This window comes from Anas acuta, chromosome 17 (genome assembly GCF_963932015.1).
Source record: "Anas acuta chromosome 17, bAnaAcu1.1, whole genome shotgun sequence".
In the NCBI taxonomy this organism is placed as follows: domain Eukaryota; kingdom Metazoa; phylum Chordata; class Aves; order Anseriformes; family Anatidae; genus Anas; species Anas acuta.
The window spans coordinates 9133161-9150729 of record NC_088995.1 but is presented as its reverse complement, the minus strand read 5'-3'; the positions used below and the strand labels follow the sequence as shown (position 1 = coordinate 9150729).

General features: G+C 43.3%; 1 protein-coding gene across 2 annotated transcripts; it reads left to right on the top strand.

The window, feature by feature from the left end:
* The first annotated feature begins 3608 nt into the window (after positions 1 to 3608).
* On the top strand, positions 3609 to 15960 carry LOC137841445 (solute carrier family 2, facilitated glucose transporter member 9-like). 2 transcript variants are annotated; one of them, XM_068654364.1, is made up of 12 exons: positions 3611 to 3784; positions 5016 to 5114; positions 5855 to 6015; positions 6885 to 7009; positions 8503 to 8632; positions 8781 to 8929; positions 9536 to 9723; positions 10802 to 10912; positions 10989 to 11090; positions 12210 to 12285; positions 13203 to 13330; positions 13654 to 15960. In XM_068654364.1, the coding sequence occupies exons 1-12, from the start codon at positions 3761 to 3763 to the stop codon at positions 13858 to 13860; spliced, it is 1500 nt and encodes a 499-aa protein (XP_068510465.1). In that variant the 5' UTR covers positions 3611 to 3760; the 3' UTR covers positions 13861 to 15960. The 2 variants fall into 2 exon arrangements, with proteins under 2 accessions (XP_068510466.1, XP_068510465.1); XM_068654365.1 differs by lacking the exon at positions 5016 to 5114 and having other exon boundaries at positions 3609 to 3784.
* The last annotated feature ends 1609 nt before the right edge of the window (positions 15961 to 17569 follow it).

The window sequence follows — 17569 nt, the reverse complement described above, 5'->3', positions numbered from 1 at the left end:
GCAGCACTGCAGAGGGACCACTCCTCGTGCCACCCAGCGCAGTGTCAGGTTTAGAAGCGGGAGCCTTGAAGCCCTCTGTTCCTCTCCTAGGAGCTCCAGCCAAGCCCACCCTGATTTGGCTCCCCCGTCTCCTGCAAGAAGCCAGTGTTTTGTGGGCAGTCTTGCTGGGCACCTTCACTGCCCAGCTGAAGGATCCTCCCCATTTTAAGCATTCATCCTCCCAGGATCCGCCAATCCAATCCAAGAACTGAGCCTGCTCTCCCCAAACCTCGCTATTGCTGCATCTCTTGCAGTTACTGATAAACCAGATCGTACATGATTAACTCACCAATATTAATGTTTGCCAGTTGTTTTAACCCCATGCCAAGGCCTCTTGCTTTCTCATACTTCTGCAAGCAACATCTTAAGTTGCTGTTAACTACTCACTCTGCCTATCTTTTACCCAAAAGGAGAGATAAAGTGAGAAAGCTAGTTTTTTTCTCTTATCTTTCTCATTTTGTATCACTGCCTCGGTGTCACTGCCATGGCCACCACCTCCAAGAAGAAGCTGGCAATTCAGGTGCCATCCAACCTGCCTTATTTCAGTGCGGGCTCATGCATCAGGGCCAACACCACTGTTACAAGCCTGCATCTGGCATCCAATGAAACTGAATATGAGAAGAGGCATGACAGCTAGTGTGTCAGGGTTATGCTTGTATTTTTCAGAGATTACATTCTGTAAATATTATGGTTTCAGTAGCTGCTGTTGTCAGCCTTCATATCCTGTATTTTTGCTTCTTTTCTTGGTTTTGCCTTGACGCAGTGGGGCTAGAACAGCAGCAGCAATAGTGAAAGGAGAAAGCAAAATGCTTCATGCGATTTCCCTCATTTTCCCAAGGAAATTCACCCACCATTAACACTTCCATTTTCACTTCTGTAGGTCCATCACCAAGTGACGATGACAGGTGTATTCCTTATTTTTTTCTGGACCACAGCTGACTTGCATCAGATGGTGACCAGGACTGAAACTTTAAAATGAAAGCAACTTCTTTCTGTAAAAAGCATGTGAAAACTTCTTAAAAGATACTTTCTACTTCTAACCCATGCTTGAAAAGAAGTATTTTCCCAGCAGGCAGCAGACAGGACAGGTCACTGGTGGAAATACAGCCCATTGGCCTGCTTGCAGTCCTCGTATAGGAGGTGATATCACACACGCAGTTCATTGTTCCCAGTGCAAGTTTTTTTTCTGTTGCATTGTCTAGTCCTACTTCTACACTCTTGAGGCAGCTGGGTTTGAAGAGGGCCTAATTCCATCCACATCACTAGGGGCTGGCCTGTGCATTCCTCTCCAACGTGCTGTGTGTAAGGAGCACTGCATCAGAGTGTCCCCAAAGGCCCAAAAGGCCCTCCCAGGCCTTTACCACCGAGCGGTGTGGCAGGAAGATGCTGCTGTGGCAGGGCTCTGTGGCCTCGGTGCTGTCTTGCTGACATTACTTAAGTAAAGCAAGAGCAATAGTAGAGTCCAAAGGGGAATGGGAGGAGAATGGATTGTAAATAGGAATTCTGTGTGGAGAAAAACAGAAAAAAAAGAAAAATAAAAAACAGGCCTGATTATTTAGGGGAAAGCAGAAATGAGGAGAGAACTGAGTGTCTCCTTTTCCCCAGTCAGCTTTGCATTCCAGATTCAATAGAGCAGTTTTCTTGTGTCACAGGATATGAGATTGTTGCAGCCTCGGTTACTCATTTGGTGCTCTGACTTTTAGCCCCTTTCCTACCTCTGCGACCTTCCCCAGGACCTGCAGAAACGTGTGGTGTGGCACAAGCACCGCAGGAGGCACAACGTGTGGAGGGAGCAGGAGGAGGGAACTGCCAGGGTATTGGGGCCATTTATAAGTTGGTTAAGGCTTGCTGATTTCTGAGTACTATTAATTCCCTGTGGAGAACTGCAATACTGGACAACTACAAAGAAGTACGGACATAAAGGAGCACAGCAGAACGCAGCAGAGGTGATATATGGTAGCTGGTTTTTGAAGCAGGGCACAGGGCACAAGCAGAAGCCAAGAGCCTGTCCTCACTGCTTGATTCCTTAGGGAGAAAGGAACAGCAAAAGTCTCCCGAGCTCACTCCTAAAATTGCAGCTAAGGTGAACCAGTACCATGCTATAAAGTCTGAGCTATGTGGCTCAGGATCACCAGAAAGACACAAACATGTAAGAGAAATTTGATTGTGAGCTACTGGAATTGCTGCTATGTGAGATCCTCAGCAATTACTTTGCAAGGAGTGTAGGAATCGTTGTAACACAAAAACCTGTGCTTTGATACAAATTGAGAAAAATCATTATGTAATACAAATTTACATTTTGAAACAATAAAAGAATCAGTCAATAGCTATGTGATTTGCATTTTCGTACAACCAGAATGTTACACTTGTTGGCATTCAAGAGAAAATACAAAAATGCCAAATCATTCTGGCCACTATCACAAGCCAGAAAAAACAGCATTTGCTGTGCGGTTATATAGGCAATAGTTGGAATTACAGCAGTAACCAAGGTTTTATTATTAACATGCATTTTTTCTCATTTCTTTAGACTCACAGTATTTGCAGAAAAACCCTCTGTAAATAATTGCATTCTGTGTTTTATGAACTAAAAGTACAAGTCCTGAGGATGAGCTTAGGCATTTACTGAGGGCTCCAGCACAACCCCATTGTCACATCTGCCCCCACACCAAGCCTTGGGGCTGGGGGAAAGTCCCCTGGCCTGACCAAGAGAAAGGAAAAGGCTTTGAAAGCAGGAACAGCACACAGCATCAAGCACACATGAGAGCCCCAGGCACACCTCTCTTCCAAATGCCATCTCTAGCCGGAGCCACGCAGAGTCACAGTTTGGGAGCCTCTGGGGACTGAAGGTGACTTCTCAGTGGCTGCAGCACCAGGTTTGGAGTTGTTCTGTGTCTGTAATGCTCAAAGCCAAAGCAGAGGGATTGAGAGCCCTGCTGCACTGTCCTAACTCACTGAGAGGTATTTACTCCCTTTGCTGACTCTCACGAGGAAGCGGATCGCACAGTTACTGCCTGCTTCAGCACCAAGCTCTGCTCCAAAAGCCGCTGCCAGGGCGCAGTTACCAGCTGGAGCCTTTTCACCTCTCCTGGCCAACGAATGCCCTCATAACCACCAGACAAGAACCTTTCCTCGGTACAGTCTAGCCAACACATAAAGTCCGAACGGCTGAATTGAGCTTTGAAATTTGCTACTTGTATCTCATGCCTATTGAATAGCTGTGTTTGAGACTTTGTCCATTTTTCATCTAATAAAAGGTATTTACCATACCAGTGTATCTGAAACTGAACACCACATCTTTACTTAATAATAAACACCAGTAGCTAAATGTCTTACCAACTGCGTTTTGGTTTGTGCAGATTATGGCAAAGATACTGCTCAGTTCGTATCACAGAAATAAAGTATTTTACTGTTCCTGAAAACTATTTAGATTTTTTTTCCTGAGCTGTTCTCTTTTTCCTCTCAGTCCCCCCAGGTGCAAACTTCCTCTGCCTTGAAACTTTCCCCCTGCGGGCTGGACCAGATGCAATTATTTCCTGAAATATTTAATCTGGCAGTGTTAACTTTGGCCAGTCGAAGTAAACGTAAGCGAGTGAAGACACAATAGTAAAAATTTAACTCTGTTCCCTGAAGCCAGATACCCACTGCAACACCAGCAGGCAGGAGCCAGAAGCCTGGGATGACACAGACATCGCACGCAGGACAGCCAGCCCCGTAGCCAGAGATGACCGGCTTCCTCTCAGACCTGGTAAGTACTTGGTGAGGGATTTACATATCGGATATTTCTGTCTGCTGTCGGTTGGCAGGCAGAGTTTTTGAAAGGCAGGGAACAGGACTGGATGTTGCCAGCTGTGACCACAGACAGGGATGTTTACGGGAGCCTGCAGCATTTATATTCTGGCTATGGCTGAGCTGAACTCAGAGCTGCTGCCTTGCTCATCAGTGTAACACCTTCAGTTAGCACGATCCTTGTTCAAGGAAGAGCTCCCAGCTTCAGCTCACCACAGTGAGCCTCTCTTCTAGGAAAGAGAATATGGCAGGGCACCTCTGAAGGACAATTCTTCATTCATTCTCCGCATATTCACTGTCCTGTTGCAAAGGTTGCTGCAGTGTGAATGTAACAGCAGCGCTGATTGTGCATTTTTGGATCTGAGCAACCAGAAAAGCATCACAGTGCAATGCCTATTTTCCAAAGCTCCTGGGAAATTAAGATGACTGTGCTGCTTGAGACAGACAGGCAGGGCAGGAGTTCAGAACTGACCGTGGTAATAGCAGCTAGAGAAGAGACCTTCCTCCTGTAGCACAGCTCGAGCAGAATCAGCACAGAATGCACAGCTGTCACAAAATTTGTCTTTGCTGTTCCCTCCTCTCCGTGTAGGTAGGAAACATGGATTCTGTCACACTGACAGCAACCTGAGTGGAAAACCATGCTACATGCAACATTAGTCTGGTTTTCTGCCCATTTTAGACTTGTTTGTTTAATTTTTAGCTGCTATGGGCAATTTCAGGGGGCTTTGCCACAACCCTCGAATTGAGGGATCCCTGTGCAGGGGCCTGAAGGGCAGCAAGCCCAGCAGCTACTCTCAGTTAAAATAGGAAAGATCCTCTGGGTACTTGGGCACTGCGCTTGGGCACTATGGTGGGCAGGGGTCCGAGCTGCAAATAGCCCAGGCACTGCCCAGGTAGCAGAGAGGAAGGTAAGGCCTCCTGCCCCAAAACCACTCTCACATGTATTAGCCCTGGGGTGTGGAACAACCTTCTGCTTGTCACTGTTAACTGATGATCAGGAGGAGAGGGAAAGGTAATGCTGGAGTCTGCATTTCCCCCAGCTGGCTGTAGGGAAGTCCCAGCAGGATGTACCCCTGCAAGTTCCTTCAACAAATGTTTCTAGAGAATGATCAACACGTTTAAGGAACAGACTGGTGTGACTACAAGCCTTTTTAAAACCTTTTTAAAAAGGTTTTGTTCTACCTTTGCAGGTACAGTACCAGGGGCTCTTTCAAATGATCGCTGTCCTGGGGATCGGTGGAACATTCCAAAATGGCTTTCAGGTTTCTACAATCACCTACATGTCTCGGGTAGGCAAAGATTCACACAGCACACTGGTTAGTGGTGTCACCAAGTCTGCATTCTTGTCTGAGGATGCTCCTCTGACAGCCAGCAGGGGCTTCATCACTCTGTTCTCCTCTCCTGTTTCATTCCCATTACTGTGCTACTGTGTAAAGCCGAACATGTCAAAGTGCTGAAAACAGTAGGAAAGAGAGAGTTGTTGTTTATAGAGCTGTTCCTCAAAGAGGCACTGACAGGCGTGGCCTCTGTCTGCCCGTAAACTTACAGCACGTGTCTGCTGCCGTGGGACCATCTGGCACGCTTACAGCCCATCCGCAGGGTAGGCAAACAGAGCAAGGCAAGTGAAGTACGCTGTAAGAAAACGTCTGCTTCCCTCCTCTGACCACAGGTAAAAATGCTGAGGCTTCTTATTTAGTAGAAATCACCTTAAGGCAAGTTATTATTATTATGAGTGTGGTTTGTCAGAGAAAAAACAACACATCCACAGAACTCTATGGGGCAGTTCACATTTTCCTAACCACAGGTCCAGGCCTTGGTTCCTCTGATTTCAGGAGCAACAAAAAAAAGAACAAACCCCTCCTGCTGGCAAAATCAACATAGTGTACTCTACTGCACTATGGCTATTAGCTAACGCAAACTTTTAGAGTCTGTGTGGAATAGTGGCTTCGGCTGAAGCAACAAAATTGTAATAAAATACATGCAGTGGAGTCATGGTTATTGTTAATGAGAATCCTTTTTTCTGTCTCAGCACGTTAAGGCTTTCATTAACGAAACGTGGCTGGAGCGATATGGGTACCCCATCCACCAGGATAACCTCCTGTTTCTGTGGTCCATCACCGTGTCCATCTTTGGCATAGGAGGTCTCGTGGGATCCTCAGGAAGCAGATACCTCACTGTCAAGTATGGCAAGTATGTATATTTAAAGAATTTGTCAATCAGATCTTAACCTAAAGAAATGACGGTTGACGTTTTTAAATGTGAGATAGATTTTCAGGCTTAGTAACAGCTGTAATACAGCCGGCTTGGCAGTGGTGTCAACAACTTCTGCTGCCCTTGTCCTGCAGCACTGCCAGTCCCTTGTGCTGCCGGCGGTCACACCAGATGCAGTCAGGGAGGCTGGGTTACTACTGGCACGGAGGAAAGGCAGCCTCCTGGCTGAAGGCAGAGTGTTTCTTGGAGGTGCTACTCACAACACTGCAGCATCGAGATGCTCCGAAGTGCTACATCAATGTGTTCCATGGTCGATTTTCATGTGCAGAAAAGCAAGAAGACTTTTTCTCTGCTACAAAACCCAGAAGCGTTCCCAAACTCCCAGGTCTAGCCATGAGTCCTTGTACACACACCGTTTCCCTTCCTCATCTCCCACTCCCTGGTTTACATGGGAAAGAAACTTCAACGTATGATCCAGAAGGGAGGCAGCACTGGCTGGCAGTCATCTCCTAGAAATGATGGTGCTCATACATTTGCCAGGGAATCTGGAAAAAGCCTTTTTTTGCAAAGGCCTTTCTCTGCTGACCATACAAAGAACAACCTTGGCTTTAGTGAATTCTCCCTGTTCATATCCTGAGCTAGCTGGATGACAATATAGTTCTGTGTACTAGGGACACAGAGCATCCAGTGTCAACAGTGTGGAGGGGCTTATTTTGTCCCGGTCCACATATGAATAACTTGACAAAACTAGCAAGATAATTTCACCCAGGACATCCTACGTGCCAAGAGCTTAAATGCCAGTTCCCTCCCGATCTACAAAAATTCTCTTAACTTTCTTGCACTTACAGAAAAAAATGTCTCCTGTGCACCAATCTCCTTATGATAACTGCAGCTTCTGTCATGGGCTGCAGCAAAATGGCCCGGTCCTTCGAGATGATCCTAATTGGGCGCTTTCTGTGTGGCGTAAGTGCAGGTAGGTGACTGCTCCCACGGGTCAGCAAACTCTCCCAAAATGGCACATCTTTATTCAAAGTATATAACCCTTTACTAAGAAAATAAAATCTTAAAGTCAGTGATCCCTTGTCAGAAGATCTTCTGTAACAATCGGCAATAAAGAGCCTAATTATTACTAATTCTGCTTATACCAAATGAAATTCAGCTTTGCCATGTGCATGAATATTCAAAGCTGTCAGAAATGTTTTGAAACTATTTAAAACTTTTTTTTTTTATATTGGTAAAATAGATGCAGTATTATTTTAATCTTGACAAACAGTACTTGAAATTGTATGAGATATGGTTTAAATCTAGAAATCTAGTATTCTCATAAGATTCCAGAAAACCAGGCTGTTCAAAGTCATGCCATTTCATTTTGACTCTGTACATATTTCAGGAATGTTCTACATTGAACCTGTTTTTAAGCTGTAAGTCCTTGGGGTTAGTACAAAGAGCTGGGCATAATCAAGTAAAATCAGTCCTAATAGGTAGTCTATATACAGAGAAATCATCCTGTGCTAGGATCGGTACGCCTTGTATTTGTCTCCTACACAAAAGGGTGCTCTTCCACTCAGTTTTGGATATTCACAAGAATGCCTATTTTAACTTATTTAATTAGAAATTAATGTCTGTGTTTCAAACAACCAAATTTTGTAAATTGCTTCTCTGACATACAGCCACATTGAAGAACAACAGTCTTTTGAGAATTACTCACCCACAGTGGCCCTAATATGACCTAAAACCTGTATCTTGCCTCATGCAAAGACTTAATTTTTGTTAAAGAGATTGCATATCTCCATCACTTTGCCATCGCACTAAGCCAGGAAAAGAAAATGTTGTTTTCAAATTAGATAAAATGGCCTGTGACTATCAGGAAAAACCTCTTATTCCCAGCTAGATTTCAGAATTTCTGAGTTATTAAGTACTTCACTGATAGCTGGAAACATCAACTCTGCCTGAAGCCAATGTTATTGCTGTACAGTAAAAAAGAAATACTCATGCCTCCCCCCAAATCATGTACAAATCAACATTGAATATAACACCACTTACTTTAATCTGCTATGGATTGACCATACCAGCTCATCCATAACATCATGTCAAAAAGGGCTGAGATTATGCAGGCTGACTACATGCAAATTAGATATTACTACAGGGTGTTTAGTTATTCAGCACTTGCATGCTCTATTTCCTCTAAAATCTGCTAAGATTCAAAAGAGACACTGTGATGAGGCAACATCCCTGAGGTGTGCATTTCCTAAGATCAGAAAACTGCACTGTGCAAATAGGGCAGGAACTGAACGGTTTTGCAGAAAGCGTTAGAAAATCTGGTACAACAAAATCTCACACCTGGGCTGAGATTTGGTGCATGATGCAGCTATGTTCTGTACTGCTTGATTTTTTACATTCAGTTTTATTTCCCATGGTTACGAATGTCTTCTTGCTTCTCTCCCATAATTCCCTCCTCACCTCAAGGCCTTTGCGTTCCCTTACATCATCAGTATCTTGGGGAAGTTTCCCCTAAGAAGCTACGTGGATTTGCAAACTCCACTGCCTCTTTCTTTTGGTCACTGGGAAAAGCCACAGGGCAAATTGCAGGACAAAGGTATAGTACAAATGATTTACCACCCAATTCATACCTGGACCTCCTCTACCTTTTGCTTCCTCCTCTGCTTCTCCATCCACTCCTTTCTCTTCTCAAAAAACAGTGCAATGAACTTTTATTCTACACATGTGTGTTTTATCCCCTCCAGGGAGCTGCTGGGCAGTCGCTCCCTGTGGCCCGTGCTGATGGCCTCCTGTGGAATTCCTGCCCTGGTCCAGCTGCTCACCCTGCCCTTCTTCCCTGAGTCCCCACCTTATCTCCTCATACACAAAGGAGACCAGGAAGGATGCAAGAATGGTAACTGAGGGCTTTGGGTTCCTGTTCCGCATTTGGCTTTCAATTGGTTTGTGATGTTTGCTTTTCCCATGCCAAAAAAGTTTCTCCCTGCTCATTTCTAAGATGACTCTGTGAATATCCACAAAGTATATTTTTGTCGTAGTTCCAATTAGAACATGAAACTACATCTCTTTACCATTCTGTAATAATAAAACATTTTATATTCAGCTGACACCCCCTGAGCAGTTTAATGATAAATGATAAATAATGATAAATGATAAATGGCTGTTTGCACTGCAGGGGCTCCACAAGGCACCACTCAGCTCTGATTTTGGCTTTGTACCATGCTTATACCCTGAGAGAAGGTGGAAGGGAGAAAAGCAGACCCGTGGGCAGGGAGGGAGTCGTTGTTCACCCCACTAGGTCCCCTGTCAGAACAGGCTCCTCTGTACAAGAGGGTACCAGGGCTCTGGAATGCACCATAGGACCTCAGCGCCTCACACCACAGACACAGCCCACGCGTGCTGTTCTGACAGAGACATGCATCACCTACTTAACAAACTCCTCAGTCAACAAACAACAGAGCCGAATTAACATGGCAGGTCTCACTCTCATTCTCCTCCACAGCCATAAGGCAGCTTTGGGGTGAAGGCCATCACCAAGCAGAGATTGATGACATCATGAAAGAGAAGGCAACAATGAAAAACACCAAGATCTTGAGTGTCCTGGAGCTAATGAAAGAACCAGCTTTCCGTTGGCAGCTGTACATGATAATTATTCTTAGTGCCACAGTTCAGCTAAGTGGCATCAGTGCAGTTGAGTGCATTTCCCACTTAAAGTCTCAAAACATTTGCTGACAACCTTAGAGACATCTCATGGTTCTCAGGAGTTCTCCTGATTTTCCTCAGGTTTCTCAGCCACAGTTTGTTTTCTGCCTACCCTCCTCCACAGCAGCAGCAGCAGCATGCAGAGCTTGGCCAGGCTCTGTGTGTGACATCCTTTTGCCCAGCTCTTGGTCCTTGCTGGAGTTAACATCATCCGTTATTATTTAACAGCCGTTTGGGGGCAGCTGCTACAAGGCCCCAGAACCTGCTTCTACAAATGAGCCCACCTTGTCTTGGCAAAAAACACAGCATAATTTTATGTTACTGCTGCCTGCAGCTGCTGCTGTTTGGCCCCTGTCCCTCAGCATCCTAAGGAGCACACGTGTTGGGACGGCAGTACACACTCCAACTTTAAAGCTAATCAAGGAGCAGACTCACAGTTCTGGCGGCTTCTGCAGTTCTTCTCCTCTTCCTCAGATCAGAACTTCTCTGGGACCATTTTGAAGCCACAGCTTTGCAATCGTCTGTGTCATTCCTCCACGTGTAGCTTCACGGTTCAGCAACATCTGTGAAGGAAATACATAACTGAGTCTGCCACAGCTTAAACTGGAGTCTTTACCTTCTCAGGAAAGTTCCAAATAGAGCAGAGATACTTGAAAAGAAAAGATGTTCATTCTGCTCCCTCTTGATTCCATAGCCCATGTCTTGTTTCTTGGGAAAGAAGGATATATGTTCTTGGATAGGCTCCAGAAATGATGATATACCTGGCTGTTTCTGAAAGCCCCTAAATCAGGTCTATGCAAACCTAATTACATTGCAGCAGCTGGAGGTCCTTTTACCACAGAATTTTATCTTTCATAAAATTAATTAATTAATAATGTTTTACAATGTTTTTGTCTGCCAAAAAAAGTGAATACTACCTAAAAGAGTGCAGAAATCTAGCTTACTCCAAAGCTGAGCTGCATCCTCCTTGGCTATTAGCTTGCATCCAGGGCAGTGGCACACAGGCATGGCTAAGAAATCATTGCATTCTTGTCTTACAGTTTTATATTTGTTTGTTTTTTCCTAGATTTATTTTTATACTTTTGAAGTCCTCCAGGCAGCTGGCTTTGATGACAGAATGATCTCCTATATGACCCTGTCTGTTGGGCTCTCGGAACTTTTAGCTGCTGTGGTCTGTGTAAGTCACATTACTGTGGGAATGGGTCATAATTTACTTTTCTAGCACTGACACCAGTGTGATTTCTGTCCCTCAGAGCTCCATCATTGAGCGTCTGGGCAGGAAAACACTCGTAAGAGGAGGCTACTACATCATGGGTTCACTGCTAGCTGCTATCACAGTGACTCTCTCCCTACAGGTAAGGAAATTCTTCTGGCAGGTCTTTCTATTATCTATTCTATTTTAACATCTGCTCAACATGCTACTGAGAAAGAAAAGTGAGGCTTAGAAGTGCCAAGGTAACATCTGTGTTAACAGCTTACCTCTGGGGCAGATGAAGGGAATAGTCTAAAGATCAATTTGTCTGTACATAGGATTAAACCCTCTCTTAGCCAGCACTCCTATACTCCTGTGTCCCCAAGTTCACACGTGCTCAGCGAGGAGCACAGGAAGCACTGAGATACTAGCTGTGAGTCCTGGTTTCATCGGGCTGCAAGCACCAACCACTGGCCAGCATAAACTAAAAGACAGTCATAGGTAAATGGCCTTTCTCTGCATGCAGCTCTTAACAAATCAGTGAAAGCAAACAAACAAACACCAAAACAGACTCTTTGCATCATTTAACTTGAAGTTTAACTGCTGCAGAAGAGACTGGAAATGCACATACTGCAGAGCAGTTCACCTCTGTAATGCTGTCGTTGCTGTAACTTTAGAAACAAGTCTCCTGGGTCACCAGCATTGATCCAGGAGCTCTCCCATAGAGACTACTGCAAAATTGCCCTGGAAGCAAGGTGGCAGCAAACTTCCATTTCTGTTTCATTCATGAAGGATCTCAGACACAGGAGAGATAAATCTTTTCTTAAAGCATTTTGTTTTATATCTTCTTGACTAACATCTAGGAAATTTCCTTTTCAGTAGAATTATTATAGCTGTCACCTGTCAAAAGCAAAAAAAAAAAGATGTGATTTGGCCTTCCTGTATCTCTAAGGGTTAGGGGAAGCACTGTGGGGTCAAGGAGGAAAAAGGTCAGGGTGGGAAAGAGCTATTTGTACAACCTTTAATTGAAGGCTTCTAAGCTTGACAGCTGCTCCCCACCAGCAAACCTGCTTCTCTGCACACCTAAGAGAAACCTCACTGCTCCATCCGTGGAAAGAAGTACTCACATTTCTTTGCCTGTTCCCACATACTGGATATTGCTTCTTGAAGTGACAATGTTGGAAAACAATAAGCTTCTATAACCTATTTAACCTGTTAACCTAATTAACAGAGTTCACCCAGAACTTGTGTATGGTTTTCTTACTGTGATTTTTTTCCCCAGGATTGGTATTTCTGGATGCCATACTGCAGCCTTTGTCTGATTATCTTGTTTGTAGTTGTCTTTGGAATTGGGCCAGGTAAGTACTTCATTCAAAAGAAATAAAGGAATCAAGTCATGTGAACTAGTTAATATGGCTGGGAAAAATACTGCATAATATTGCATAACATTTAGCATAAGTAAATTCATTTAACCTAACCTTGTAGTCATTTAAACATTGTTCAGTCACTGGACAGAAACTTCCGTGTCATCAGGTTTGGGTTTTTCTAATGAGAGACTGAGAGACCAATGAAGGAAGAGAGCAAAAAGAGCTCACCAGAAAACCAGAAAATATAGAACACGAGCTGATGGGTTAAAGACTTCTTAGAAGTACTAAGAAAGAAAGTGAAAAAGAAAAGCAAGAGTTCTTTCAAATTCAGTGTCATATAATATTACTTCTTTTCACAAATGAGCAGCAGTGTAGAAACCCTCCTTTGGAGGAGCTCTTTTCCTAATGTATACTACTACTCCTCTTTAACATAAAAAGCCTATTTTTGAGTATTTGCCTTCCCACACGGCAGGTGGAGTTATTTTCCTAACTCAAAGCTGGCAAAGTTCAGTGACTTCAAAACAGAACTGAAATGCCCAGGAAGTGAATCTGGGATGATCACTTGTTGGTGACTAGCAACATCAAACTGGGAATTCTTGTATATAAGAATCATTATTCCATACTTTTTTCATGAGAAGATGTCAGACTTTTGCAAGTGTTAAACTGCTAATTCTAGAATCTTCCCAATGAATTTATTTGAATAAATCAATATATAAATAAAGTGATGTCTAGCTGTTTGTAAGACACCACAAACACTTCCTTTTCTAAACGAGAGCAACATACTCAAGCCTTTTGAATGCTGGTCCACCATAGCAGCACCTGTTTGCTGACTGTGCAATGGTAACATGCAATCCGAACACCCAAGTGAAACACATCGACAAGTAATTTTTACTCCACTCTCCTTTCAGCTGGTGCCACAATTTCCATCAGGGCTGAAATTTTCCAGATGTCGTGCAGACCACCCGCCTTTGTGATCGGCGCTGTTCTCAACTGGGTGGGCATCTTTGTGATCGGAACAACCTTCCCCTTCATCGTGGTGAGTCACTGTCCCCGGGACATGGCCCCGCCGCTAGGCTCCAGAGCCGGCCACGGGATGGGAAGGAGAGCAGCAGGAGAGGACAGTGGCACTTCAGAGCAGTCTTGGTGCCTGCTCTCCCGAGACCACTTTTGCAAGTGTCAGGCCCAGATTTGCTCAGGAGACCGATTCAAACTCAAATGCTTGTCATAAGCCAAAATGCAAAGAATCCCTTATCAACTTCACAGTACCTTAGGACCCAAATACAAAATCTGTCCCAAGAAAGTGACAAGCGAAGAGATTTGCTCATCTTGCTCTCTTTCTTGCTCTGCTCTTCCCTGCAGGAAAGACTCAAGCAATTCTGTTTCTTCATCTTTATGGGGGTACTTTTCACTTCAGGGACAATTGTCCACCTGTTCCTTCCAGAAACAAAAGGGAAGTCAATTGTGGAAATCACAGAAGAATTTAATAAGCTAAACTTTAAGAAGAAGTGTGTTCCAGCAACTCCAAACCATATCATGGAGGATTACACCTACTGCACCAGGCTTTGACTGCCCAGCAGGAGGAGTCAGGCTTTCTTAAAAGGAAGAAAGAAGATATTCATCATTTTCTGACTAGCAAGCTGGTCCAAATGGGCTGTCAGCTTTCAATCTGTCTCCTACAAGGTTTTCCTCTTGCCAAAATATCACATTTCAAAAGCACTCCGCTCTGGCAGTTTAGAGAAGGGGTGATGGCTGATATTAGCAGGATAGACTTGGGTGACTCAAGAGCATCTTGGCTTAACCTGCTGATGTATAAATCTCTTTTATAACAGAGCAATTAATACACACTGAGAGTACATGCAGAATTTGTAAATACGCTGCTGAACACACAAAAAGGGAAGACCAATGATCTCCCGTCTCTCTCTGATTTATGAGTGTTCCCGAAATGGGAATAGTAAAGTTCTTGGCCTGCTACCTCTGGCTAGATTTCAGTCCATGACAGATTAAAGAATAAAAATAATCGAGTAGGAGAGAAATTCTTTGTTTCTTTAGACTCAACTGAATAATCAAACCTTCCCAGGTTCCCATGCTTAAAAGCCATGTTTTTCTTCTGTTGTCAGACTTTCATTCTAGTTTATTTGTTTGTTTCATTCTTCAATCCTTTTGGAATGAAGTTTTTCATATCAGCAGCCCTCCTTGGCTTAGCTTAACCTTAATATAATTATTTTTGCTTAAAGAAAAATAATCAACCATTTGATTCTAAGCTCAGAATTGTCCATGAAAATGTATGGATAAAAATTTGTTATGCAGCTCTTCTCTGGGCTTGTTTCAGTGGCAATACAGCTAATGAAGTCATGGATGGAACCCAGTTGCCAGAAAAGACAGGCACCTGGAGTCATTTCGGGCATTCTCTGCTATCTTGTCCATCAGCATCATCACCTCTGAGCTCCCACAGTTACCTTGTGGGCAGCAGTTTAGCTGCTGCTTTCCACAGTTGCTTTGTGTGACTTTTGGCACACAATTTACACCAGCAGAACCACCCCAGGCTGGAACTCCTGGCAGTAAAAGAGTATCTGTGGTTTTACAGTTTCTGTTAAAAACAGCTGTAAATACCTTGCTGTATGTACAGCAGGCAGTCAGCAAAAACTAAGACATCGTCCAGCTTTCAGGTGTGTGCAAGGCTCCTCTCTGGGGTGTATTTCTCTACTGTGACTGGGAAGCGATCACACAGCCTCCTATTTCAGGGACGTGCAATCAGCACAGACTCTTCCGTTGTTGTTCTATGCAAGCGTAGATACTGACAGCTGGAGGGATGACTGGAAATGTTATATTCCTTGAATATTTTGTCAGACTCATACAGCTAGGTAAGTTTTACAGTAACAGTGAGAACTGTAACTCATAATGTGTAAGGCATTTCCACCAATAATTTATGATTAATGACAGTCTCGTAGGAATTTTGCCAATTTTTTCAAGAAGGCAGTCTGCACAGAGAAAAGGAAACAAAATGACAGAGTATGTTAAATGTATCATATGCATGTTTTCTAACTTCCAAATTTAGTGTCATGTGCCATTCCCAATTATTACTGTTGCAGGAATGGATGCAATGTCAGTTCCCACATTGATCTATAACCAACATCTGGGCTTCAGTTCAATTACTGCAGGTCTTCAAACTGTGGAAGATGTTCAAGGCCATATGAATTGAGTTCCTAATTCTTCTTTCTTCTGTATATAGTTAAAGATCAAGAGAGTTTGTGAGCCTTATAGGCCACAATCTTATAAAGTACCACAAAGATTAATTTCACAAGAGACATTTTTTGAAATATGCAAGCTCATGGGATTTTCTTTTTCTCCAGAAATTGTCTAATTTTCTGCACATTTTCCTCTATTAATGGGAAGTTCACACAATCCTGGTAGCAAAGCAATACTATTAGCAAGAATGTGAAAAAGGCTAAGGTTTACAGTGGTGCAGAATATACCAATTAGAATCTAAACACACTAGCCTTACATAGAGCAAGTGTTTGTATCTCTGATATTGCTTTGAGTGGCATATTTACTTCAACTAAGATGACACTATTCAAAATATGAATTCAATTGTTCATTTTAACTGTTGCTTATTTTTCATTGGAAATGTTAAACATAATAAAAATGGCAGATGAACTTATAATAAGACTTCTGGCCTCCACAAGTGTTTCTTCCCCAACAGCAGGATGACCCTCATGAACAGCTGACTAGAAAAGTTACAGGTGTACACATCCTTCCATGACTAGGATTTTTCATTACTTCTGTCTTTCATATTGAGTAAAGTTTAAGACCTCTCACTAAAAGATAATCTTTGAAACATAGACAGTCCATAAACTCAGAAAAGCCCCAAAATTTTCACAGTGTTCGATATATGTAACAACATAATCAAAAACTACCAGTCATCTGGAGATGACTTACAATATAGAAAGGAAATCTTTCCTTGTAGAAAGGAAACCTCAACTTTTGCAAAACAGAATTCTCTTTTCCTAACCATTCATTCTGAAGAAAATCCTTCATTCCCTTACCACAATACCTGACTTCTTTGGAAATATAAGCAGAGTGGCACCGTGTAGCATTGCTGGAGTGACTCTCTGGTGAGCCACTTCTCTGATCTCAGTTATTCATTAGAGGCTGTTAGGAAAGCCTTCTCCATCAGCTCCTCAGCAGGAAGCGAGTAGATGCCCTATGGAACATTAATGTGACAACGAAGTGGAACAGCTGTTTAGAGCACAGGTCAACATTCGTCTGTGCTCAGTGGAGCAAGAACTGTATTCCGGTAACAGCCTGGTGGAGGGATGAAAAAGCAAAAATGTATGGTTCAAATGCACAGAGCTGGAGTATCTGCAATACTTGATCGCACACAACACAACGACTAGTTACATTGGCACCCCTGCTCACTCATTTCAGTCTTAGCAATCTAGGCCTTCTTTCATGTTTTTGTGTCAGCAAGAATAAAAGTTGTCAAAAGCCTTCTAACAGTATCCCAGAGTCATCTGAGAAGGACCTACGGCATATCAGTGATACTTCAGAGAACTGTGTGAGGCCCATCCAGAAAGTCAGAGCGCTGCCTGCGCTCCTGGAGGTGGCAGGCACAGAGGTCACTGCTGAGAAGCTTGAGGAGCACAACACTCACTGTTTCTTTCAGAGACACCAGCTGATAGGTAAGGCACGTCTCAAATACTGCCTGTAACTGAGGTGGATATAAACACTTTAAAACTGGATCAGAGAACTGCTATTAGACAGACACACACACACACACATCGGTTAGTTGGACTATATTAAGGAAGGCTTAGGGTAGCTTTGCATATGTGTCTCAAATGACCAGAAGGTTGCAAGATAAATAACTAAATGGCCTGATGATCTACTGTTCCAATCACAATATGACTAAAGGATATCTGTAAGAACCTAGTTAGCAGTAATTATGAAACTGCACACATAATGAAGGGCGCGTCAGCACAGCGTAAGCTGTATAAGCGCTGAAGCAGTAACAGCACCTAACCAAAGTAAATGCAGAAGTGCATTACAGGAGGAAAACTATCAACCTGCCCAAAGTAGGAATCCTAAAATTAAAGTACAAAAGTATAGACAAAAAGTCACAGTATGTATAATGCAAAATAAGTAGAAGTAGGGGAAAGAGAACATAAGAAAATTAGTGCAACAGCAGTGTTTGAGAAGGAATGTCCCAGGCTGGCAGCTACCTACCATTGCCTGCTTGTGTCTTCCCCCTGTGCCATCTAAACAAGGCCAGCACTAGAAT

What these genes read in the sequence shown, in the direction of transcription:
- LOC137841445 (XM_068654364.1), top strand. Translation starts at nt 3,761, where the DNA reads ATGACCGGCTTCCTCTCAGACCTG. An exon ending in CCAGGAAGGATGCAAGAATG is followed by an intron (nt 8,930 to 9,535) that starts GTAACTGAGGGC and finishes TCTCCTCCACAG; the next exon opens with CCATAAGGCAGCTTTGGGGT. An exon ending in TTTTAGCTGCTGTGGTCTGT is followed by an intron (nt 10,913 to 10,988) that starts GTAAGTCACATT and finishes TCTGTCCCTCAG; the next exon opens with AGCTCCATCATTGAGCGTCT.